The 27,127-nt window shown below is 39.0% G+C and overlaps 1 protein-coding gene across 1 annotated transcript in view; it reads right to left on the minus strand.

Moving 5' to 3' along the window:
- LOC109725247 (protein transport protein Sec24-like CEF) overlaps window positions 1-25,126 on the minus strand; it is a 39,804-nt gene extending 14,678 nt beyond the window's left edge. Inside the window, exons 1-15 of the mRNA XM_020254357.1 lie at window positions 24,403-25,126; window positions 23,948-24,187; window positions 23,736-23,810; window positions 23,560-23,658; window positions 19,118-19,229; window positions 18,194-18,321; window positions 17,458-17,577; window positions 17,087-17,167; window positions 10,842-10,919; window positions 10,601-10,693; window positions 10,212-10,295; window positions 6,336-6,407; window positions 6,141-6,224; window positions 4,700-4,819; window positions 4,525-4,593 (exon numbers count right to left, since the gene is read on the minus strand). Coding sequence (XP_020109946.1) covers window positions 4,525-4,593; window positions 4,700-4,819; window positions 6,141-6,224; window positions 6,336-6,407; window positions 10,212-10,295; window positions 10,601-10,693; window positions 10,842-10,919; window positions 17,087-17,167; window positions 17,458-17,577; window positions 18,194-18,321; window positions 19,118-19,229; window positions 23,560-23,658; window positions 23,736-23,810; window positions 23,948-24,187; window positions 24,403-25,077 — 2,130 coding nt within the window. The 5' untranslated portion in view covers window positions 25,078-25,126. The remainder of the gene's footprint in view (window positions 1-4,524; window positions 4,594-4,699; window positions 4,820-6,140; window positions 6,225-6,335; window positions 6,408-10,211; window positions 10,296-10,600; window positions 10,694-10,841; window positions 10,920-17,086; window positions 17,168-17,457; window positions 17,578-18,193; window positions 18,322-19,117; window positions 19,230-23,559; window positions 23,659-23,735; window positions 23,811-23,947; window positions 24,188-24,402) is intronic.

The following is a 27,127-nucleotide window of genomic DNA, read 5'->3' on the forward strand; positions in this document are numbered from 1 at the left end:
AGCAGCGGCGAGACTATCGAGTCTCATGCGGCGCTGGAGCGGCCAGCGTCCAAGCAAAGTGCAAGTCATTCTGCTAAGGAGCCTGCGAGGACCAAAAGGCGTTCTGTAGCTTGGCGGAGTACACGTGTGTGTCGCGGAGGACATGCACACTCGGGGCGTTCTGCAGCTTGGCAGAGTGCGCGTGCGTGTCGTGGAGGACATGCACATCCGGCGAATTCTTCGCATAGCAGGCTCGCTGGTGCACTTGCTCAGAGGGGCAAGACACTAGGTGCTGGTGCGGGGACATGTGCGGACATTGGGAGCAAAGCACGGGGCCGATCGCGCGTGAAGGCACGACGGACCGCGCGGAAGGCTATGCGGACCGGGAGCGACTCGGCGCACGACGAGGGCGTCTGCGCGTTAGGTGGGGGAGAATGTCACGGACAAAATATTTTCCGTTGATCTCTTCTTGACAATGGCCCAAATCTGCTAGCGAGTTCGGGTTGGTAACGGGTCGAATCAGGTTGTCAATACCCAAACCCAACCTGCTGTGGGAAACTCAAGAGTTATGAAACTCATGGGAATTATGAGGTGACTCTTGAGCTTTTGGTTTTTATGAGGGCTCATTACTATGAGATAGTGGGTGAGTTAATGTGTGAGTTAGTGTGTGGCTAGGTTCATTGTATCTAGGAGCCTATAAGTAGTGGGGTTTGGCTAAGGTCAAAACACACAAGAGAGAGTGTGTTTGTATGCTGTTTGTAGGTTGTAATTCTCATTTCTAAGTAGTGTAGTACTTAGTTTTTTGAGAGAACCTCTGCCTCTTTCTCTTTGTCATTTCCCTTTGCATACTTAGTCGTAGGACGCGAAGGTCCGGGCTAGCAACAGGGACAAAGGCTTGTCCATCTTCGAGCAGGAAAGGTGGGCGCCGCACGGGCTTTGCAAACGAAAACGCTAAGTCCGTGACACTAGGCACGAGGCGCACGACTCCAGAAGGTGAGGCGTATGTTATATCTAATAAAAATAAACACTCTCAACAAGCCCATTTTAAATGGATGTTTTATGTTAAAAAATTCTAAAATAGCTATACAAAAACAAAATAACCATAAAAAAGTAAAGAAATCGCATGCATAAATGTTCTCAGCCTAAAAATAAAAAAATTATGTTTTAACTTTCAACTTAAAAGTGCTTCCTGCTACTTCTTGCTTCTTGCCGCTGCTACTTATTGCCATTGGGGGGTGGAAGAGAGAACAAGCATAGAAAAGGGAAAGAAGGCGTTCAAATTAGAAATTTTTTTAAAAAAAAATTCTTAACATTTTAGAATATAATGAAGAAACTCAAAATCCAAAAACAAAAACCCTAAACACAATAAACATAAATATCACGAGGCGCGTCTAAGGTGCGCACCTCACTCCCTAAGGCGCTAAGACTCGCACCTCGCTCCTAGGCACTGAGGCGCGCGCTTTCAAACACTAGTGGGAAGTGGCAGATAGGGAGGAAATCATAGGTGCAGGGATTTGGGTAGGTGGAATATAAGCGGAAGAGGAGAGAGCAGAGATAATTCAATCAAGATTAGAAATACCATTTAGCTCCCTTTAAGGGAGACAGGAATATTCTTATAAAAATATTTACATTCACGAATCACATCCAAATATCATCTAGCGAATGGTTCCTCATAAAGATCGTTTAATTCCATAATTTGTTATATTACAGACCAAATTGCTAAGACCAAATAGCCAAAAGGAAATGCTTGTGCATCCATTTCATTGATCACTACTTTAATATGCTTTTTCCAAATTACAGGTGAAAGTAGCAAACACTACAAAATATCCAAGAAAAATACAATTAAATGTTCTTTTGTGATGTCAAACTTCTCTCAGATCTTGATTTTCATGGTGTTCTCATACAATGTCTACCTAAAGTACAGTTATATTCAAAAACTTAATAGCATTGAAACATTATCTTGGAGCTTAACAAATAAGATAACTTTAAACAGGCAATAATTATATTTTCAACCTGTTTGTAAAAATTTTGAAAGAACTTCAGTTCTTCCCCATCAAGAGGTATTACTATAGCATTTAAATATTCCCCGAAAGAAAGAATGTGCGTAAAGTAAGAATGTAGAAAAGACAAATGAAACTCATCTTATAGCAAAACTAAGTTTTCTTTGTTTCATGTTTTCAATTCAGAGTACGACCTTTATCAAAACAGAGATGCTTCATAACAATAGAACATGAAAATCTCTCAAAAAAAAAAAAAAAAAAAAAAAAAAAAAAAAAAAAAAAAAAAAAAAAAAAAAAAAAAAAAAAAAAAAAAACAATAGAACATGAAATAGGGAATGGCAGTGTTGCAACTCAACATTTTGATGGTCATAGAACAAATCACAAATTTTTTTTTCCAACAACTACGCTATTGTAACATTTTATAAAAACCAAACTTCAATTAAACAATATTTATCAGGGAGAAATTGGTAAAATTAGATCGAAATTATTAATTGAATCTGGGGCTTTTATTAAAGAAGACATGCATGGATGCCTAAGTACAGTCGTTCTGAGTTTTGGTTCAAGGTTTGTAAAATTCCGGGAATGTTCTGTATTTAATATGTCAAGTTTGTTACAAACTTATCAAGGCAGTTGGGTTGGAAGATTGTTAAGAACTAGTATACTCTTATTGACTACTAATGATTCCCATTAAGTCTCGAAATGAGAATATCTCCTCACCCATGATAATCTAGTACGACTACCACTTAGGGATGTACAATAATTCCACCACTTCCCTAATAATATCTTTTACAACTACCCATTTTGAGTTGAATGGTAATGATTTGAATATTTTCAAAAGAAAATATGGAGGATTACCGGAACATTACAAACCGTAAACCAAACAAGACCTTAGGGTGCGTTTGGTTCGAGTTATCCTGGTTAACGGGAACAACACCAGTAAACTTATAATAAAAAATGCCTTTACTACTTACCTCCCTTCCTCTAGCACTACTAATGGACCCTCCTGCTGCGTTATCTTCTACTATCCACAAGCACGCTCTCTCTCCAACAACCTCCCATTTAACAATAAAATGTATTATGCATCATAATTGCCCAAAGGCATTACCTTCTATGTGCTGGGGGGGAGGGTAATTATAAAAGCTACATTAGAACGAGCTAAACATTACGATATAATTGCTGATCTAATGTATCGCTTAATTGGTTTGTGTCAATAAGACCATCCTAACGGACATTAGGACCNCTTTTATGTCAGGATTATTAAATTTTATAAACTGAACCAAACGTATTAATGCTATAAACACTGTAATCTAGTATTACATTACTGCAATAAACCAAACGCGCTAATGCAGCATCAGTAGTAATCTCACGCCGAAATCCAAGATACCTGGATATGTCGAAATACTTTGTAATATTACATAACTCGAACCAAACGGACCCTTAGGGTAATCTTTTTATCTACATAAATTGTACCATCATTCTTTGAGTGATATTTTTATTATCTACATAAATTGTCACCAACTGCCTAAAGTTATTAGGTAGCTCTTCTTGAACCGCATAGATTCAATGTTCCAAAAAGCAATCCATGCGGCCTCATATGCGGTTCGGACCAAAAACTGCCCGCATATGAAATATGCAGTATAGTATGCAGCCGGACAGCCGGACGGCATATCCGGCTCATACACGGCAGGCGGTCAAATATATGGCCGCATATGCATTTTTTTCTTTTAAGGTGGGATTGAAATATAATGATGAATGGGATTGTTTGAATAATCAGTACACATATACATATAACTATTGTTATAGAAGTTTAATTAATAACAATGCATGTAAATGCAATTATCTTTATATAAATATAACCTATCTCTCTTCTTATTTTCGTAGATATTATTCCTAATCCATCTAATAATATTTTATAAATATCGATGAATAATTTTGTAGTTGTTAGATGTTATTATAGTAGATTTTTTTTTTCTAAGCTTTGGACTCTCAAATGATGTGAATGACAAGTTGAAAAAATTATTATTCTTAATAACAGTTCAGCATACCCTTTTTTAGAACATTGATTTTTGTTTGACGATTTTTATGATTTTACATAGAATTTTTTTTTATTTCTTTTTTTTTTATTTCTCTATTAAATAATAAAAAGTAAATTACTAATTGTTAGTTTAGTGATGAGATCCTTTACTTGAAATTAATTATTTAAATTTGTGAATTCTGAATTATTACTATAGCTATTTAGCTTTGTTAGAAAGCATTTATATAAATTTTTAATGCCTTTAAACATTTTATTAATATTTAATAGATCGACTGCGTATGCATCCACATATGCGCCTGCAGACGCATATAAGCTATACGGTAGGCAACCGCATAGATACTGCATACTGCTCTTTGGAACATTGCTTAGATTAGTTAGAACAAATTTAATTCTCTGATTACTGACAAAAGGGCAATGAAATTTGTGGCTCCAAAGAATGCATAAACAAATAATGAAATAAAACAATCAATTATAAATATGTAATGAAGGAAATATCATATCAACACTAACCCCAGGAAGATCAATATCGGTGGGGACACGCTTGCAAAAATTACCCGAATACTCCTGAACTTGAAGGCCCTAAGTAGAAATAGAAAGAAAACCACATAAAATGACAAAATAAACCCCCTACTGTAAAATCAAAGCAGGAATAAGAACAAGCAATTTTTTTTTAGACTGGACTCACCTGGCTACATCTAACACGCATCACAGCCTCAAAACCTTGGGGCCTACTGATGTTCCATCTAAGATCGTTGTAGAGTTTCGCAGGATCAGAAAGAGCAGAAAAAGGGTAGTAATAATAAACCTGCAGGAGGAGAGACGGCAATTATTTACGATAGAAACGACATCAAAAATAGGCAAAATGTTATTATTCTCGTCTTTCAGGACCAAAATTTGCACATTATCGAACGCACTATGTATATGAAGATATGCTCTAATGCATTTTATGCAATTTGTAAGATAACTATGTCGTTGGATGGTGTGTATGGTAGTAGGGAAGCGAATTACGGTCCCTTGGTATTGAGGCCCATCTAAACGAAGTTAGGATGAAAGCATAAAGAGAGAATATGCTTCTCCATTTTCCGATTGGACGGCTAGAAAATATACTATAACCGACTAACAGCGATATACACAATGTCATATTATGTACGGAAACAAACAGATTAGTTTTCATCATACTTTCTCACTACATGTAACGTAAGAACCTCATAATCTCAAACATAGCCCTAGTAAAGTAGTGTGCGCACAAGAGACGGGGGGAGAAAGATGAGTGATTGTGATAAATTCATATTACTAGAGTTTCCTAAGTTTTTGGTTATATAATTCCAGTTCTAATAAATTTTCAACACTCAACGAAACCTAGAAACTAAGGATTGTTGTGCCACTGACACGGTCAATGCTGCTGGCAGCATGGCACACTGGCATGAGGCGTGCCAACATAATATTGGCATGCATTGGCGCAAAATTTTGTAACAAGTTTTTATAAAATGTTAGCTTCTCAGATTGTTTTAATATCCCTAATAGCTATAAAAAATTTTCAAGTATTATATCTCGCACAATTTAGTAAGAATAAAGTCATAGATCTTAATAACTAAAAATAATATTATTTTATATTATATTACGAAAGTATAGGCATGCAAACAAAACTAAAGTTACAATTGGATAAAAATTTATAGAAAAACACTACCAAAAGCAAATTCACTATATCTAAAAAGATTTAAAAAAATGGGCGAGATGTTCTTTTTTGTCTTTTTTCACTAAATTATAATCTCGTATGCAATTGAACTCACTAATTGCAACAAATGTTAGTAGATTTGCAAGATTTACATATTTCAAAAATGAAAAAACCTTTCTAAAAGTTTTCACCTCAAGAAAACTAAAAAAAAAAAAAAAACCATTAAATAACTCAAAAAGAATATATTGTCGATATGGTGTCGGCACGCCCCCGTGCCACATGCTGGTGCGCCCTTAGTATGGTACGGCACATATGGCAAAGGGTGGCACGGGCACTCCTTGCTGGAAACATAACTACTAAAATAATTATTCTAATTATCGTATTTGAAACATGACCGCACAAACACAGTAAACAGCATAGTTTCTAACAAAGCATGAGAAAGTGGTTATACCTGCCCTCCAGTTGTACTTGGAACAACAGATATGGAAGCAATGTCAACAAATGTCTGGGTAGTGAGAAATATATCCACACAAACCTATAAAAGAATGGGAGTTATCCTACTTTCATACACAATACTTTCAGCAACAATAAGCCAAATTTCTGTTTAGTCACTTATACAAATGGCAAGTTCAACTATACATCTCACCTGACACTCAGCAAACTCTATTGCCATTGTTTTGAAAGTTTTGTCAGCTGGCTGGAGCAATTTATGAGCCTCCTGAAATAAATTAAAAATATTCCTATGTACTTAATATTTTATTTTGCAAAACTTGCAATGAAGTCCTATTAGAAGTTACATAGGCCATTTTCATGTATACTAAAAACAGCCATACTCAAGAATTAGACACAACCACAACCCCAAAATACATTTAATTAAGAATATTTCACCTCAATAACGACAATAACCATAGAATACAAACTAAAGTTGAAAACAACTTAGACACTAGCATGCGAACTAAGCGCAAGCTTCTAAAATATAAACGAAATAAGCTCGAGCCAACTAATAGAATTTTGCCTCAAACTCGAGCTGCTCAATGTCTCATTTCGTTTGCCAAAAGAAAGAGCTAAAAAGGTTGTTATTTTGAATAACTTTTTCACAACCCAACTTACCACTTGGAATTTCATAAGTATGGCATCTAACTTGCTCCACGTAAGGAAAAAAACTTTGTGCATCCACACACTATAGCATATTTCACCATATTCTTATCTATTTTTACATTTTCAGTTGGCCTTTCTAACTTAAACAATAGGCCCCGTTTGGTTTGAGGAAAAAGAGGGAATAATGAAAGTTATCCCCGCTACTCCACCAAACGGGGAGTTTTTTGGCCAAGATATTTTATCTCGGCCAAACATTGCTATTCTAGGTTATCCTAGGATAGCTTGGGATAAACTATTCCACCCTTTTGGGGGAATAGCGCTATTATGATATTTACTTCCAAGCTTTATTAAGATTATAAAATAAATTAAAGTAAATTATATAGACATGATATATTATATATTACAATAAATTATTAATTGTACAATATTAATACATATTATTTGTACTTAAATATTATAATATTGAATTATTAAAATAAATTATACTTAAATTTTATAATAAATTATTTTTATTAAATAAAGTCTAAGTAGAATTTGAAAATAATTATTTTTATAATACTTTATTTTTATTAAGTCATATTTTATAATAAATTATTTTTATTAAGTCAAATTTTATAATAAATTATTTCTATTAAATTTTATAATAAATTACTTTTATTAAATTATTTTTATAACAAATTATTTTTATTAAAATTCATCTTTTAAATCAAATTCAACCATAACTTTTTCCACTATCCTCTACTATTCTACAAAATTAATCAAACATAATTTCAGTTATTCCTAAAAATCGCAGCATTACAAACCAAACACAATTTTACTTTTGTTCCTGACTATTGCGAAATAGCAAACTATCAAAGGGATAAAAAAAATGTATTCCAATGTTCGTCATCGCCGAACCAAACGGCGCCTTAGACTGCACAATGCAAACTATCTCAGGGATAAAAAAATTTATTCCAATGTTCGTCATCGCCGAACCAAGCGGCGCCTTAGACTGACCAAATATTTCACTTTAAGCCCACCTAGTTAATGAAAAATTCATCAGTTCAGCTCATTGAAATCAATTATAACTAAATATTACACATCCTAATATGATTATTTGAATGTTACCGATGTTCATATACATATTTATACTGCACAATTTCCAACTGCTAAACATCTTAACAGCACACTAAGGGCGTGTTTGGTTCGCTTCTTTTTTACCTTGGAATCGGAATCGAAATCGGAATCGGAATGGGCGAATCCATTTAGGGCTTGTTTGGTTCAAGGGTGGAATTGGAATGGATAATGGAATGGGAATGAATTGAAATGGTAATTGGAATAGCCCACTCCCCTATTTGGTTTATTTGTGGATTGGGAATTGGAATGAGTTATTCACATTTCATTGTTTGGTTCGTATAAACTAAAAAAATTATAGGATACTATAATACTAATTTTACTCTCAAATATAAATTTATATTATTTAAAATTTATGAAAAATATAATACTATTCTCTAATAAGTTTTCCAAAAAAAATATCAAATTTATTTTTAAAAACTTTTATTGATGTGGGTTAGGGATAGGGTTTTGAAAAAGGATAGTTTTTTTTTTTGATGAGAAATGGGTGAAGAGAAAGAGGGTGAGATGGTCGCATGGGCTTCGAGAACTTAGTGGGCTTCCGGAATGAAATCTCAATCCGGGCTAGAAGACCGGAATCAAGTTGAAGGCTAATGGGCCATTCCCATTCCAGTCCGGAATAGGATCCCAAACCGATTCATGCGAACTAAACAAAATTAACTGGATTTGATCAAACCGATTTCCATTTCATACCCAAAATGGAGGAACTAAACAAGCCCTAAATGTCAAAAAGTCGAAAGTACGAACTTTTTATGATTCTGAAAGTATAGTAAAACTGCACTAAAATTATTAATCCACATCTATTAACTAATATGAATTCCCAATCAGTTTTGCCACGTGGCAAGTTATCTTACACCCTCTTCATCCTCTCTTTTGAACCAAACTTATCTTTTCCTTTCAAACCAAAACCTGACTCTTCTCTAAACCAAGAAACCGAACTAACCCGTTTTTCTCTTTATTTTTCTGAACCAAACCGCACTAATGAACTGAACTAAAACGAACCGCCCGTCTCCCCCTTACCGGTGAACCGAATTGAACCGAACCAAACCGACCGTCTTACCTTAACTTGACCCTTCTCTGAGCCAAAGAACTGAACTGCCTTTTCCTCCTCTCCATTTTCGCACGATAGTTGAGCGTTTCGTCGGTTCCTCTCCTCTCTCGACCAAGTCCCTCCCTTTCCTCTCTCTGTTGGAGCGTTTCCTCTGCTCTCTCCTTCGCGTCGTTCCTTCTTCCCTCTCCGTTTCGGATGGTAGGTCGTTCTCTCTCCCCTCTCCGCCATATCATCTTTCTCTCCTTTCTGTTACCTACTTCTCTTGTTGCTCCTTTCACTCTCTCATTTCCCTCTCTCGCCCTCTTCTCCCCTGACTTTTTCTATCTTTTCTGAGATTGGTATGGATGGGTTCTTCACCAACCTCGCCTTTGGAATGGGCGAATTTCTTGCCGCATCTTCTATGAATCTATATCCCTAACCCTAACTATTGCTTTGGTACAGACAGGTTCCCACGCGAGCAGAGAGAGCGAGAGAAAGTGGGAGGAAAATTTCAAAACTGTAGGGGGCAGAAAGTGCAGTGCTAGAAATCCTAGAAAGCCTCATCATCTGCACATAGCATTTGCAATCGTGGTGGTGTTGGTGTTAAGGGTATTGGCAAGTTTCGTGAAGTGAGTCGGAGTTTTGAAGGATCGAAGCGGATTGACGAAGATTGAAGAATTCAAGATTTCGAAGATTTTAGAAAATAGCTCACAATGTGAATCACGACGTAAAGGTAAAGTTTTAATTCATGTTATGGTGATTCATATTTAGTTATAGGCATTAGAATCATAAACTTAAAGTTTAATGGATTAGAAAGTGCCTCGGAACGTAGCGGAACCCGAAACAGTGCAAAATCCAAAAAATTAAAATGTTAGGCATGGCATGCAGGTAAATTAGATATTATTCAAACACTTGGCCATCAAATTTAATACACAAGGTTAGCAGTTTTTTTTAGTATTCATTATTCTGCAATGAGTATATATTTCTAGCATTACTCCAACTTTGGCATGATATTTATTATACTATAACATCCCACAAAATTTTGCAATTTAATTTAAAACATTAATGCAAATTGAGTTCTGTTTAAAATCAATAACTTCCCTTTTTGTAATTGTACAGTTTCCTTCTTCTCGTTGAAAGAGCGGATCAGATAATCTCTTCAAATCAAAAACGGCTCTCTAGCTTTGTAAAGTTTGATTCTTTATACTATTCTATCTTGTAACAAAATAAAGAACTTGCACAGCATTTTGCAATTTGCTTTGGAATTGTCTTATTCTAGTAACAAAAGAAAGGAACTTCCATTGACACACCTGACTGAAATACCATAAGTTTTCCGCCCGTGGACTTCATCGCCAGGAAGCCAGCCTAAAAACAGATAGACAATGATAAGCATAAATAGAATCTGTATCAAACTTCGAACGATAGATAAAGAACCATAGATGGACATATTCATTATATCTATGGTGTGTTGCACTTGTTGTCAGAATGTCAAAGTAAACAGATAGACAATGATAAGCATAAATAGAATCTGTATCAAACTTTGAACAATAGATAAAGAACCATAGATGGACATATTCATTATATCTATATGGCGTGTTACACTTGTTGTCAGTATGTCAAAGTAAACAGTTCTTCACAGAGAAATCAAGTAAGACATCTGAATCCCGTACCTTGATAGCCGCCCCAAATGCAGACTCGGCAACTTTATTACTCTCAAACATGTTTGGAATGCTTTCCAGCAATTGCTCCAAATTTTGGCGACACTAGAACCTCGGAAAAAAAAAAAGAAAAAAAAATCCCTCTAAGCTAGAAGCAAAACAAACTTCTTACAATCCTGTGACAAAATCAATAACTGTGCGCATTGACAAAATAATAGGAATTATCATATACTGAGTGACAAGAAATGCAAACCTCGGTAAGTGGAACAATTAGATCTGTTTGAAGAGGTGTATAAACGTCTTGCACATCGGGCACAATAAGCATCAAAGGCTGCATAGTTCTTAAGAGTTAATTCATAATACAACTTCTCACTAGACAAATAAAAAGAAAGTTCAGAAAATTTTTCTTCCCTTTTATTACATGGTCAAATTTCTCTCCAACTTGTACAAGCATTAGAACTCATTGTATCAATTCGATGGCGAGAACAAATGCCGTTCTGATTTTTTTTTCAATTCAATTTAACATTTTAATTCACCAAGTTACACAAAAATAACTCATTCTACAGGATATTTAACTAATAATATTTAAAATCCTGTGAGACCTTAGTCCTATATTAGTCCTATATATAAGATATAGTAGGACTAAAACTCTTAACCCGACTTAAATATTTTAGGCGGTGGCTAGACCCAAAAGGTTAAGAAAGTTAAGTGTGCTAGGATGGGAGTAGTCCTAGAATGGGTGACTCCCTGGGAAGTTGGGGCGTCATAGTTGGCATCAGTGCCAATTATCAGCCGGAAGTGTGATATGAATTTCGGCTGAACCAGAACTATACAGTGGGAAGAGCGAGGCTCTCATGCTGTTGACTGTTGTGGGTAGAGCGCAGCTCACCACAAGATCGATTTAGACTAGCGAGACAAATCTCACATCGCCTGATACTTGTGAGTCTCAGCTTGACGAGGACGTCAAGGCTTAAAGGGGGGAGAATGTCAGACCTCGGGTAGCCCTATATATAAGATATAATAGGGCTAAAACTCTTAACCCGTGTAAGAACTGAGATTTTGACTATGTAGCTAAACTCTGTGTTGACGATGTTTTTGTGTGTAATTTAATTATATAAACACTCATCAAGTTTCAGGAGAAAACGAGTTAGGATGAAGAAGTTACGCGACCTGTACTAATCACTTAAAGTGAATAGTAACTCCGGTTTTCCGGAGAAGCCAATGAGTGGAGATGGCTTCTGGTGCGTATTGGACTCCGTCCATAGTGATCCAATAGCTCGTTTTCAACGGTTCGACTGTCCTGGACCCAATGGCACTGACAGATTTGGGTTTTGATGCATGGTTTTCGAGAAAAAGGAGTTTTATCGAAAAGAGGGTTTTCGTTTTTTGCTGTTTTTGCATTATGAAACTCTTCGTGCTCTCTGCATGTGACCTGGAGTAGGGTGATGGATGTTTCAGGTACCTACTAGTGGTAGGGAAGTCAAATTCGAATTCGAATTTAAGGTTTATTGGGTTTACACATATGTGCATGTGTGGTGTTTGGAAAATTGGAGAGGGGATGGGTTTCGTCGCTAGAGATGTCAACGGGTCGGATTCGGGGCGGATTTTTAAAAACCCGAACCCGAACCCGACTCCAAACCCGAGACCCGAACCCGACCAAAAATCCGAAACCCGTACCCGAACCCGAACCCGAAAATTTGAATCCGAAACAATTATTTCTTTTTTCAATATTTCAAAATATATTATATTGAATTTAAATTTTTAAAATACAAATTCAAATATAACATCAAATTTATATATATATATTATATATAATACAAAATAAATTCGGGTTCGGGTCGGGTTCGGGTTCGGGTCGGGTACAATCGAAATCCATATCCGAATCCATATCCGTCGGGTTTTTATTTTTATATCCATATCCAAATCCATATCCATCGGATATATCCGTTTCATTCGGGTTCGGGTTCGGATAAAATTTCGGGTATCCATACCCATTGACATCCCTAGTCGTCGCAAATCGGCAACCGAATCGAATGAAACAAAATTGTAGTTTCGATGCCCCCGTCGTGTTGAACGCAATGGCACAATCCGATCGAAAATCCGACGGACGGATCTCCGGGAATCGCATAAAGTTCGCAGAGGGGTCGGAATGGGCAAAAACGGTAAAATCACGGAAAGGATTATATTTTATGCGTCGTTTTGCGTGAATTCGAACATCAAGGGGCTTGTGTGCATAATACACATACTGACAGGGACTGAGCTGAAAATATTTGTCTATGGGGGACCTTTTTGCAATTGTACACAATATATATATAGTTGCAACTAGGGTTTTCATGATGAAACCCTAGCTCCTGGACACCTCCTCAGCTGAGCTAAGCCCTAGCCGTCGCAGCACCCCTTCACCCTACTGGTGCGCACGCCCCGGCTGCCGGCGAGCACCCCCGACCGCCGGAAAAGCCACCCCGGCCTCCCAGCCAACTCCTCCCTCCACCTTGTCTCCACCACATCGGCGGTTGGTCGTAGGAAGTCATCCAAACCCTGGGTGATCACACTCCTCTGGCCGAGACCGATCTCCGGCGTCATCCCTCCCGGCCCCCGCCGTCCCCGTGCTTGCTGCGGCCAACCTGGTTCCTGTTGGGCCAAGCTCGGGCCGAGCCTAGCTTGGTTCGTGGCCACGAGCTTCTGCCGCTTGTGATCGGCCGCGCCGTCCTCCGACGACCTCCGGCGACCCTCCGCTCGCCGTTGCCGCCGTCCCCACGGCTTTCAGCCGTCGGCTTTGCTCCCTGCGGCCATCCTGTGCAGATCTGTGCTGAGCGGAGGTTACCGCACGTCATCGCCGCCCGCCGCCCGCAGCACCGCCCTCCCTCGGCTCCTGGCGACGTGCCGCCGCCGTCCCAACTCGCCTCCGGCCACCGCCCGACCACCATTGCTCCCCGAACCCGAGTCGAGGCAGTGCAGGCTCGATCTTCTCCACCGCGCCACCAGCCGCCTCCCGCCGCCGGGCAGCACGCGCCCCGGCACCCACTGACCGGCCGCACCTGTCTCCGGCCGGCCCGCCCGCCATCCGGCCGCCGCCGGCCACCCTCGAGCTCCAACCAACTCTGGTAAGCTTTTACCAGTTTTTGCACACTGTTTTGGGGGTTCCGGTCACCTTTCCGATGATCCGAAATACCCCGATGCTCCCGAAAGTGAGCATGATAAGCCCTGTTTTGTGCTGAACATTGTGCTGACCTCCGTTGGGGTCAACGATGCCCCGATTTGCGTGATAGACGCGATTTAAGTATTGTGCGTGTTGTTTCGCTAATGTTCGCGTCGCTCGCGTGCTTGCCACAGTGGCCGGCCGTGCTCCGAAGTGTGAGCACGGCCTCCGGCACATCGAGACCTGACAGCGGGTGTCTCGACCAGGTCAGAAAATCCTCGGTTTGCGCTGTCGGGCCATAAAACCCCGAGAATCACATGAAATAGTGTGATTTTATGTTGTCGCAGGGGTTTCTATGCAATTGTACTTTTTGTTGTCGTTGTTGGCAGCGTGTGCGGACAGTGGGTGACCTCTAAACTGATTGTCTAAGGCCCCAGGCCTTTGCGGAGATCGAAAATTGATTTCCGGTGCGTTTGTCGGTAAAATCCGCCGACGGAACGCGTTTTCAGTTCGGAATTCTTCCGACGGTGCCTCACAATAATTCGTGTCGTCGCTGAACCCTGTTGGCTGGTCACCCGTGTCGTTTCGAGGGTTCGGAAACGACGGGTGAGAGATGGTGGGTTCCGGTGTCGAATTGGACAATTCCGGAAACCCAGATCGGAACGATTATCCGACAATAATTGTTTCAATGTGAGATAGTGTTTTTGCTGCCAAGGCACACGAATAGATGTGTTTAGTGGCAGCGGGTGACTCGTAGCACGAGTCAGTGAGTTCCAGGATAGTTCGCGGGTCCCAGCGAAGTCCCGGTGCGATTTTCGAGACTCCCGACGAGTTTGGCAATCGGTTTTCATAAATCGATTCCCGAAGGTTTATTGGTAGGAATTGTGAGTTAGTGTTTGTGTTCGTGGGTTGGATTCTAACCCGGTGGACCCTTCGTAGGTCCGGTTGTTACTTCCTCCGCAGTTGGAAGGCCAGCACCGTATTTGTACAGGTGGGTACTTCGACCCGAAGTCGGTACAGTGGTGCACACTCAGTGACATCTTCTTACTTTTGTTTTTTTTGTTGTTATCTTGCTTATATATCTATATATAGTGTTGAGCCTTGCACCCATGTTGTTTCCGTTATACCCTACTCGGTTGTTTTTCATGCCTAGTATCATGAGTAGAGCAGTTCTATCTACATGTGATATCTGTGACCTGGTTGGTCGGTTCTTGTATCTCGTATCTATGACCCATTTGGTCGACTTGTTGCATCGTTATTGTAACCTACTTGGTCGGTTGGACTAGTTGATGATTTATACGGTCGGTGAGCCCTAAGGGGTAGGATTGTCTGCTGGTTGCTGACGATTGACTATTGAGCATATCAGCATTGATCGCCCGATACTCGTACGCATTTCACGAACACCAGCGGTTTGATCCACCGCAAGAGAGTGTTCTTTTCCGAAAAAGTGGTTGGGAGTGCCAACCCGTGAGCCCAGCGGCCTAGGCTGGGTTATATGCGGGTAGAGTAGCAGTGGCACGGGCTTGAGGTTTGCGGTGCGGACCAACAGAGTATTGGTTTCAGATTAAGTATTTTGGACTTGTCATCCGGTTGATGCATTCATACAGTAGCGGTAGTTGTTCTTTATACATCATGTTCATGTATTATTGTTGCTACTGTATTACACTTATCCATACCTTTGTTTATTCTTCTTGACTGGTGAGTACCCCTCGCCCTCGTCGGCTTGCGGTACCTACTGGGAGGAGAGACATGTTTACATGTTCTGAGCCCCCACCCCCATTACAGGTGACGTCGTGGGTCCTAGTGGGGCGCTTCGTGAGGAGCGCGTCTAGCGATCGATAGAGCCACCGTCCCATTGTTTGGTTAATTCTCAAACTCAGCTTCTTTAAATAAATGACTTAGATAGTTATTTGGTTCAGTGATTATTACTTTGAATTCATCTGGTTTTATAAATGTGATAAAGGATTTCTGAATTTTTGGTGAAATGGATGGTTTTCTACCCCTTGTGGTAGCGAGTTTTAAAAAGGAAAAAGTTTCCATGTGGGAAACAGTTTTTAAAAGGTTTTCTGGGTTATCATGACTTAGTGTTTCAAAATGAGTTTCCGGATAGGAAACATTTATAAATTGATAGATATGGATTTATGGATAATTGTGTTGAATTGAATATGAATTTGAATGGTGTATGAATCTGTGGATGTTCATATGTGTGGTTGTATCCTGTATGGTAAATCTTGTATCTTGTACTCGTGCGACACCGTGCAAATACAGGGAAGACTATGTCCGTGTGAACAGTGGATTCTCTGTATTTGTGGCGGATCTGGCATACCCTGAGGGTCAGGTTTTTCAAAAAAAAAAATTGGGCACTTCCGCAATAATTTATAATCAAAAAGAGACCCCAGGGCATTTTGGGCGATGGTTAGGCCCAAGAGGTTAAAAGAGTTAAGCGTGCTAAAACGGGTGTAGTCCTAGGATGGGTGACTCCATGGGAAGTTGGGGTGTCACAAATCCTAACACACTTCACCATTTCATGATAATTTCCCATAGTCCTCCCTTGGTTTCTTTAATTGGTTGAGTGGCAAATGACTTGCATTTTGCAGCAACAAGGTTGCCAATTTACAATAGCAGCTACTTCATGCAAAAGATTATTGCTGGTTGTGGACCTAATTTGTTCAAAAAGCAATTAGGATTCTAGAAATGCACAAATCCTACAACCCTCGGTTTCTCAAATGATTTGGCTGAGAATGGAACATTTCTAGGATAACTGCAAGATGGCAATTTGGATCGTAGTGTCACATCAGATCATATAGGTTCATATGCAATCGTGATCCTACCAATGCTTTCGAGAAGGACGTTTCATTCTCATCTTTAAAAAAAAAAACCTCCACGTGTTAGTCAGTATCAACAGCAAATGATACATTATTAGTATTTTAAAAACTAAAACATAAGATCAACTGTCTTGTGATATTCTATCTGACTACTGAGGTGGGATCGTATGTCAGTAATGACCTTCGTTTTTCATGCTACGCATTCTTTTGATTTCTACCAAAATATCCTATATCATGATTACATTTAAAAATATTTTCCCTCTCCCTCTTTAAGATATAAATAACACCTGAAGGAACAATTCCAAAAGTAGAACAAGTACTAAATTTCCATGAACATGTGATCAAATCAAACTAAAGTTGAACAGGAGATCAAATCAAACTGAAGTTGAACATGAGATCAAAACAACTTAAAGGCACATTACTTAGAGCTCTATCAAGTATCATAATAACAGTGATAGTGTCGGCTTTTCAAAGGAACAAAATGCTACTACCTTACTTTTTGAAAAACAAAATGCTAATACTTGAACTTCATACCTGTTGTGAAGCACGCTTAAGATTATAGAAATGAATAGTGGAGTCAAATGTCGCAATTCCAACCATCGTTTGAGGTCCTTCCTGCAAAGACATAAAAGTTTCTGTGAAAAACTAGTTTTCAGATACAGTCGCAGAATTTATAGGATTAAGAAAACAAGATAATCAACCATGAAATTTGACACAAGTAATGGCAATCGTCTAATTGCAATGACAAGCGATATTAGGAAATTTGAAGTCCAACAAAGTGGTCATTAATAGCTGTTGAATACCTAACAGTTGTTTTGATGGAAGGTCACTACTACATTGCCAAGCTAAAGCATAATTTAATGATCTCTGAATATAGAAAACTCGAAACATAATAACAAACTTACAGGAAGATCTGAAATAGCCTGGCTAATTGCAGTGCAAGCTGCTGCGGTTGCACCGGTTTGGATAGCATTCATTGAGACATCAATGAGGAAAAAATACACAGCAGGCATTGGTTCACGTACCTGATACAAGATTATGATAATAAATTATTTCCATAGCAAATGCCTACTCATTCAATGAAAATGTAATTTTGTCCAAAGTCCAAACTAAATGCATCATGGTTCAGTTGACTAATATTTTTGTATGAATATAGAGAGCCCCTCCGATGCAACAAGCATATGTGAGCATGAAAAAAAAAGCGCTGAAAACAAAAAAAAAAAAAAAAGAAACAATATAATAAGATTAGTCAGCAGATTCTTACCCGAAAAGTGTTACTTAGCACTTTCCAACACAAAAAAGAAAAAAAATACCAATGGCAACAAAAAAATTATAAAGGGCTAAGAACTACAACAAGACCCTTGTTACAATATTCCCGAGAGGTTGCAACATACTAAGACAATGTTATTGCAACTGCAATAATCCAGTTGAGTTAATTGAAACATTTCACTGAACAATAACATAATTATAAAGAAACAAAATAAAGCAGCTACTAAAATGTCACATTTTCAACCTAAAATATATTAGAGATGCCTTCTTATGCATAGTTTCTAATAGCTGGATAAAAACTGGTTTGAACTTTGAAGAGACAATTCATGCCAAAGATACATAAGTTTAAATGAATTAGACAAATAAACAAACCATAAATTCCTTAGTAGCAACAAATTCAACCGTCCCTCTACATAACTCTGGCCTGTCATCAGCATCGCGCCTTCTACCATCAGGCCCCAAATTGCACATATAATCCCGAGAAGTTTCATTGCTAAACCCTACCAAATCAGCATGGCATAAAAAATGTTTGAGTCATTAAGGCACATATGGATGCAAAGACTTAAGAGAAGACCATGAAAAAAGCAATTAATAATAATAGAAAATAGCAAACACATTAAACAATCAGGTAAATTGAACCATAAGTCCAGGAACTTTGTGTCAAGTTCCAATTTGGTCCTTGAATTTTTAAAATCGACATTCAAAACCCTGAAAACCTTCAGGATACACTTTAGTCCTAAGAAGAAAAATCATCGTTTATACCAGGTTCTTCCATCTGCAAGTAGAAATTCCCACTACTCCATCCATCTTATATTTAAATCCAGTGGTCCAATTTTTCAAAATTGGCTTCAAGCCAATAGGTAGAAGGATTGAAATATGACATAGGACATCAAGAATTGATAGATGTACGGCACGTAATTATAGAGATGTACCAGCTGTAGGCAAGAATCTCATCTAATAGTACATAAGAAGAATGACTATAGTGAAACACTTCCAATAGTTTTGGATTTCTTTTTCTTTTTTGAAAAGGAAATGGCGAACTGTGCAATTTACCATGAAATAATTCAAAAGACAAAATCTTTTGATCTCATGCTTACAAGGGTAGCAGTCAGTCAAATAAAAGTGCAAGTGAAGCAACTGATAGATTTTGGAGAGAAAATTAAATTCAAAAGTACAGGAAGAAGCAATTAGAATATGAAAAGGATATACTGCAAGCAAAACCTTGAAACCAATGTAGGCATGTATCATTAAATTAAATAAGTATATCTCTAAATGAATATGATTTCCGCTACTTACCACAGAGATTACAAACGAAACGCCTCCCTTGATCAATAAATCTCATGAAAGGATTTATATACGCTTTGCAACGAGAACAGCGGATAGGTCCAGTTTCACCAAAGTCTACAAGCTACATTTAAAAATCAAACCAGTCACAGTGGAAGCAATTAGAAAAAGATTTGATGCTTAAGCTTAGAAAATGAATGAATATAATTACAAAGAACAAAGTAGCGAAGATTTTTATATGAAAAGTACAAACCACTCCTTTAAGCGTCTAACTTTTCTAAGTACTATTCTTCTATCATCCATTAAAATTTAAAATCAGAAAAGAAACTGAACTTCAACAAGTGAAAAAAGAGCTCTGTTCACTAAAGAACCTCGCGATCCAAAGATAATATGGCCAATCTCTAATGCAAGTAACCACTAATTCTTTTCAAAAATGAGGTACCTTCAATTTAACAGTAGTACTACCGATTAGTAGTAGAGATTAGCAAATTTGTAGCTGTTTGAGCGACAGTCTAAACTATGAGCTCAACTAAGTGCAAAATACTGCAGTCCTCAAAATTGGATTTAATTATTGACTATTTCAATTTGCATAGCTAACCAAATCCCAATCCCCCTTTTTATCCATTCCGTGTGATGGGAATTTGGCACCAGCAACACACGCTAACTAATTGGCTAATGCTTTGGCCTTGGTGTCTTTGACAACGTTGGTTCACATATTTATATTTGATATCATAATGCTTAAACAATATTTTTAAGGAAAATAAAGATGTTTATGTTAAAATCTTAAGCTACTAGAGAACAATGTATTTTAATATATATACTCAAAACTCTTCCTCACATTTGGGGTTGAGACTTTTTGATAGACCCAAGATGTAAGAAATTAAATAATGCTAGGAGCCTGACGGGATTGGAAGTCAGGACCTCTTGCTTAGATATCAAGTTAAATTATATAAAACAACCGTTTTTCTCCAAAAGCTTTAGCTACTAGAGAATGATGCTTTTTAATATTTATATTCAACAGCTTAAATGAAGAATTAAGCTCTAGTTTCCACCAGGCCATTTAAATGCATTATACAAAAGAAACATACAGTCCGATTATTTTAGCTCTGCAGACGGAGAAAAGGCCAAAAATATAACTTATGAAATGTAATTAGATAGTTAAGGGTCTATTCCAGGTAAAGCATCCAGAACTTCAATTTTATTTCCTGTGCCATAGATATATTTCACATTTGACTAATCTTTTATTATTATTACTCAATTCAAAAATGGTGCTAGCTACCTGAAATGATGCTTTTTAATATTTATATTCAACAGCTTAAGCAAAAGAATTGAGCTCTAGTTTCCACCAGGCCATTTAAATGCATTATACAAAAGAAACATACGATTCTATTATTTTAGCTCTGCAGGCAGAGAAAAGGCCAAAAATATAGCTTATCAAGTGTAATTAGATAGTTAAGGGTCAATTGCAGGTAAAGCATCCACAACTTCAATATTCTTTATTGTGCCATAGATATATTTCACATTCTTATCGTTGTGTAAAATCAAACAATATTTCAAGTGATACTGTAATGATACCAGAAATTTCGAGTCAACTTAATTACACGTCATTCAAAAGAGACAGGCACATGATTGTATAATCTTATCCTGCTAAACAACATTTCAGTTGAACAATATAATTGGTCAATGAAGGTTGAGGCATCCTGAAATCGAAAGGACTCAATACAGTTACTCTTCAACATACAATGGACTTACTTTTACCTAAAGATTGCACATTTTGGGAGTAATAGTTGAAGAAGTTTTCATTTCTGACAGTGTCAGATGTGATTGTATTTCAATTCTCTTCTCATTTTGTGATCACGCAGCAAACTCTTCAATATTTGTGATCATCAGAACAAGGTGATAAGAGAGTTACGATTAATTTAATTAGTTCATCATCAGACAGTCACACCACCAAATTACACAATCATAAATAATATGTTGTAAAAACCAATTCAACTTCTATGACCCGCCGCAGCCCCACTGCCCCCACACAAACCCGCCCCCCTCCCTCCCTCCTCCTCCCCCTCTCACTCTCTCTCTCTCAAGGGGCCTTTTTTCAGCATTTCCCTGTGAAGTTTCAACAAGATAGCCTCGCCCCACCTTTTAACCAAAATGAACACTGCTTTGTTTGTACAGTTCAGTTGCTATTTACTCAATAAGTCAATATCACACCCTAGATCCTTTGTATGTTTCACGTAAGGCTTCCGTAGAAGAATCATTTCTAGACTTCATTTAACACCTCCCAAGAAACATTGAGAGAGCCTTGGTAGGAACATCTGTTTTAGGTGACAACAAATAAGACCTATCACTATTTGTGGGTTCATAACACTAATGACTTCGAAGAAACTACTTGCAATACCAGACCAGATCATATGTAGCCTCTATTCCCAACTTCTGATGGAATCTAGTTGAATCACAATTTTCATTTTCATTTTCTCTTTTCATCTCCAGTCCTAGCATTATTTTTCATTTTAGTCAAATACAAGCAGCCTTGAGAACTTCATTTTAAGTGAATCTTCTAATTAGTTTTCCTTGCATAAGCTTGAAAAATTCACATTGTCATAAAAATTCGACTTTTCTTTGCCAAATTTGAGTTGAATTCAACAACTGCAACCAAATCCTGTTAAAAATGTCGTTGGTTTTGTCCCAAACAATTAATCAAAGAGAGAAATCATTCACTCCCCCAGTTACCCATTCTTAGCATCTCCTCGCTCAAATGAAATCCTACAACAGAAAGGATAAAATCCTACAACCAAACTGTGTTTATGTTACACAGTTACTACTCATTATTTGACCAAAGATGCAAATATTTGTGATTTGCCCAATGATAGGAAAATGGAAGTATTTACTCGCTCCTAGGAGCATTTTGCATCAACTCCGTGCAACTTCAAGTTAGAGGATTCAAGCCAGATCAAATTTACTTTACTTCTATTAATTGAAAAAAACACAATTTTATATTCATTGGGTTCCAATGTGTCTCTCAGCAGTTGAGATCTCCTTGTCATTTGATTTTTCACTTACATTTTTATGAAGCTTTCACCAAAAAAAGTAAGATCATAGGAAAATTAATTATGATTACCATTAGGACCCATTTGGTTCATAGTTTGTAATATTCTAGTAATCCTTCATATTTTTTTATTGAAAATATTCAAATATTACCATTCAATTCAAGTTGGGTAGCTGTAAAGGGTGTTAGTGAAGTAGTGGAATCATTGCAGATTTCTAGATGATGGTAATACTAGATTACCATGGGTTAGGAGGTATTCTCATTATGGAAATCATTAGTAGTCCATTAATAAGAATATATTAGTTCTTAACAACCTCTCACCCAAGTGGCTTTATAATTAGTAGCATACTTGCCATTCCTAACATAAAATATACAACATTTCCAAAATATTACACACCTTAAACCAAGGTTTTAAGTGCCCGTGCCGACGGGCCGTATCCACCGTGCCATATCGTGCCAATAAGATACCGGCACGATACAAACCCCGTGCCGATGGCACAGCTCAAAACCCTCTATTCTTTAAATTAGTAAGTAATTTCCTCAATAAAGTTCAAAAGATGTAATAAAAAGATATAATAAATAATTCGAATATTTTGTTTCTAAAGAAAATAAATATTCCATGCTATTATGTGTCGGCACACAAGAATTTTTTTGACCGGCACGCATCGGCACGACTCAACACGCACCGTGCCGGCAAGTTTCCGGCACGACCCCGTGCCACAGCAATTAAATCCTTGCCTTAAACTACACGGCCCTCAATGTGTTATTTGTAGTTAAAACTCACTAGCACAAAAGTTAAACAGTTACAGAATATGTTTTTTGTGGTTTTCTAGTTTCCACTCGAAGTGCGAGATTTTAACTAGAACTACATCAAACACTTAGGCCTCATTTGGTATCGTGTTTGTTTTTGTTTTTTTTTTTAAGTAGAATTTTTTTTAAGTAGAATTTTGTATGTCCAAAAGTGTAGGAGTAGATACTGGATTACTTACAATCTTTTCCTTCAAGGTCTTTACTCACAACAAAAACCAAAAATTTGAAAATTAGTTATTTTTGCTTCCAAAATTTTTTAAAACAAATTGTTATCTATCACTTAGTTGGATGCATCATTAGTTAACCAACTATAACATCAAAAGAAAATGCTTTCATCAGACGCATCAAATTATATAGAATTAGTATTTAAAAAAGTGAAAAAAAAAAGGGAACAATACCAAACGAGGCTTTATTTTCTTGTTTAAAAAAGAAATAATTTAATTTGTTTGCGTAGACATGTACGTATGTCTGACTAAATATTAAGTATTAACAACATCACATGAAATGGAGTTAAAGAAAATGTTAATATATTAGCACCTAAGTATCATGATGAAATTTTTAAACTTAGTCGCTACCAAGAAGAATAGTCAATCCATACCTGGATGGGCTCCTCAGATGGATGCGGAAGAGCAAATGGTTGTACCATTAGAGCCAAGGGCATGCTCGATGTTGATAAAAGATCCCCAGTACATGGTATCTATCAATAGTTACAACTTGTAAAAACAATTCTAGTCGTAAAAAGCTAAAAGAGTAGGGACCATTGAAAATACATACGTGATTCATGGTGCATCTCATCAGACGGGGACTGCAGTTACCGGTATCCTTGACAACAAAATCACTTGTGGCAGGCTAACAACAACAGATAGCTAAATGAGATAAGGATGCAAAGGATACTTGTAGAAAAAAAGATTAAGAAGCAATTTCATCCAACCAAGATTCTTATGTCTAGTGAGAAAACAAATTAGCGGAAAAAGATTAGCCTATACCGGCGGAACATTCGCAGCATTCGCTTGATTTCCTTGACGGGTCTCGAAAACAACCACTGACGAGGTGGGCATTGGCCGTGGGATTTGATTAGGGTCTATTTTCAACGGGGTTGACATCTGAGTCCCAGCATGAGGGGAGTAGCCCATTGCTGGAGGAGGTGGAGGCATCATTTGGTTTTGAGCGTTCAGCGGGATGCCGGGCATTCTAACTGGCGGCGGTACACTACCCGGAAAAGCTCCCTAAAACGGAATTTTGCGCAAAGCAAGGCGAAACAAATTCAGAAGGCAGACTTAGAGAACACTACAAAATCCATAATTTAACGCAACTCAAGTCCGAAAACTTTTGGCTTATAACTCAAAGAATGAGAAATCCATAAAAATCTGTTAGCCCACAAAATTCAGGAAACAAAGAAGTTCCATATATACTCGATTACAAAAACCAAATTCAAACTCACGGGCCGTGGCTGTGGCTGCCATGCTGGAGCACCAAAAGGGGCAGTAGAAGCCGGAGGCCCTGAGAACGGTGGCTGTGGCCCCATAAAAGGCTGAGAGGACGGCAGCCTGGAAAATGGTTGCGAGGATGGCGGCCCTCTGAATGGCTGGGAGGATGGAGTTCCAAAAAATGGCTGGGACGAAGGTGGAGCCATATACGGCTGTGAGTTCGGGGGACCCGCCAACGCCGGATTCCCAGTGAAAGGGCCTGAGGATTGTGGTGGCAGCACGCTAAATGTCTGCGGGGCCGTGGGCGGCGGCGCGGCGAAGGGCTGAGATGACGGCGCACCGGCCGGGGGGCTGCCGGGGAAGGGCCGCACCACATGCGACTGCGGGGGCGCGGCGGAGGGCAAAGGGGCCCTGATCAACCCGGGCGGGCCCATCGGCGGGGCGGCGGCGACGGAAGGCGCGGGGCCGGGGCCGGCGGGGAAGGCGGCGGGACGGGGGGCGGCAGAGGAAAAGGGGAGAGGGGGCGCGACGCCGCGGGGGACTGCAGAGGGCGGCGGAGGGCGCCCGATCTGGAGGTTCTGGAAGGAGTCGGGGAGGGAAGAGGGGTTAGGGTTAGGGTTAGTGTTAGTGTTTGGGTTTGGGATGAAGGGGGGGCGCGGCCGCTGAGGGCCGGGAGGAGCCGACGCCATGGACTCTATCGAGAGAGAGAGAGAGAGAGAGAGAGAGGGAGAGGGAGGAGNGATAAAACCACCTCTCTCCTCCTCTACTTCTCCCTCTTCTTCTACATTTGGATAGAGAGAGAGAAATATAGCGAGAGAGAGAGAGGGAGAGGGAGGAGAGATCGGGATCTGGAGAGGAGAAAGGACAAGGCGAAGGAAGCTTTTATGCTCGGGGAAGTTTAGTAACGATCCGGTGCGCCGGAGAGCGCACGGACACAGAACGAGATGTGTATTCCTGCTTGCCACGTGGCAAATTCTAATGCGTTAACCGCCTACTTGGCTAAGTACGTGGAATGGTAAATTGGTGCCAATGATGAGGTGGCGATCGGGGATTGGAAGGGTGATGCGAACTCTGGGGAAACACGAAAACGGGTGCTTGTGACGTCACAACCTCCGCGTAAAAATTGAGACATGGGGTTAGCATGTTTTAACGTCTGGTTCCTAATTGGGTCCGTTTCGGGTTCCGCTCACGATCCGAATCCAAGTCTAGGGGCATACCCACAGAAGCAGGGAACACGGTGGGATTCACAGATGATCTTTGCACTACAGTATGTTTGGTTTATAATTGAAATAGAAATTAAAAAAAAAAAAAAAATTGGATGTATTTGAATAGAATATAAAACAATGAATCATTCAAAAATATTTGGTTCATTACTGAAATGAAAATCAAAATGGATAACAAGTAGAATTTTAAGAAACGAATTTTAATTAGAGATATTGTAGTGTTCCGGAGGTTTGGATGGGATTGGCTAGAATATTAGTGACTGGTCGACACATCTGGAGAGTGTCGGGTTGAATCAGAATTGATTCTGCACGAAATGAATGCAGAAATGAACTCGGCGTACTCAAATAAGCAAAACTAAAGTTTTGCCAGATTCAGGCTCCCAGAATAGGTTTTGGGTCGCCGAGAACTTGAGTGCAGAACTGAGCAGAACTGGAAGCCAATTCGGATCCGGATTTCGGATGCCCAGAATTGGGTCCGAAAATTCACTTTGGGAGTATCGTTTGCGCTGACACGTAGCTAGTGGTAGGTGTGATCTGCCGGACCAGTTTTAGGGCACAACACACCGTGGGCGGAGGAACTGAAGAGGAGTATTTGTGCTGTCTGGAGGTTTCGGACGCCCAAAACATGGTTCCGAGCGCCCGAAAGTGCTTGCTTCTGCAGGTTTGTAGTGTTTGTTCTTGGGACTTATCTTACCCTTCCCGCTCCCTATAAATAGGGGGAGCTCGACCCCAGTGAATCTTTTTCATCCTTTCTTCACAGTGAAGGCTAATTTTGTAGCGAAGTCCCTCAAATTGCTCCAATTCCTCCAATTTGTGCACTTTCCATCTAGAGGGCTGCAGTTCTAGCAGAATTTCAGCAACGACCTTCGGCGTTTCAGCTTGTGTGCGACGTAGGAAGGTCGGATTGCGGTGAAGCTTGGTTTGTTGGATTCTAGACTGCAAGAGAAATTCGTGGAGCCCAATTTGATAGATTTGGTTGAGGTTAGTATGGTCGAATTACTATTTTTCTGGACTGCTGCAGCATTGAAGCTATTTTTGGGCTTTTTGGTTGTTTTTCAATGCAATTCTTGGAGGGAGCTGGAATTGCGACCTAAGCCTTGTGTACTATCACTCTCACTGGATTTGGAACTTTACTTCATCATATTTGAATATTGGAAGGTGTAGTTGACATTGGAGTTGAGAGAATTTGAAGCTGAAGTGCTGAATTTTAGTTTGTTGATGAATTTATTGATGTTATTGTTGTAGAACCTTGGAGAATCTTTGATTGCTGATCCAGGGGGTGGTTGCGGCTAAGCCTCCCAGTAATTTCGTGGCTTCTAACCTGTCGGATTGCGCTAGAGGTGGGTTTAAAATGATGCTTACCGGATTTTCACGGTTACTTCCTAAGTTCTATTGCTAACATGTATTAATGGATTTTGTATATCATGTTCATTGCTCGATTCATCGATATGTTGCATTCTAAAATCTGAATTGGAGCTTAGATTATTAGTTAAATAATACATGTTGAACTTGGAAT

The sequence above is a fragment of the Ananas comosus genome, linkage group 19 (genome assembly GCF_001540865.1).
Source record: "Ananas comosus cultivar F153 linkage group 19, ASM154086v1, whole genome shotgun sequence".
In the NCBI taxonomy this organism is placed as follows: Eukaryota; Viridiplantae; Streptophyta; class Magnoliopsida; order Poales; family Bromeliaceae; genus Ananas; species Ananas comosus.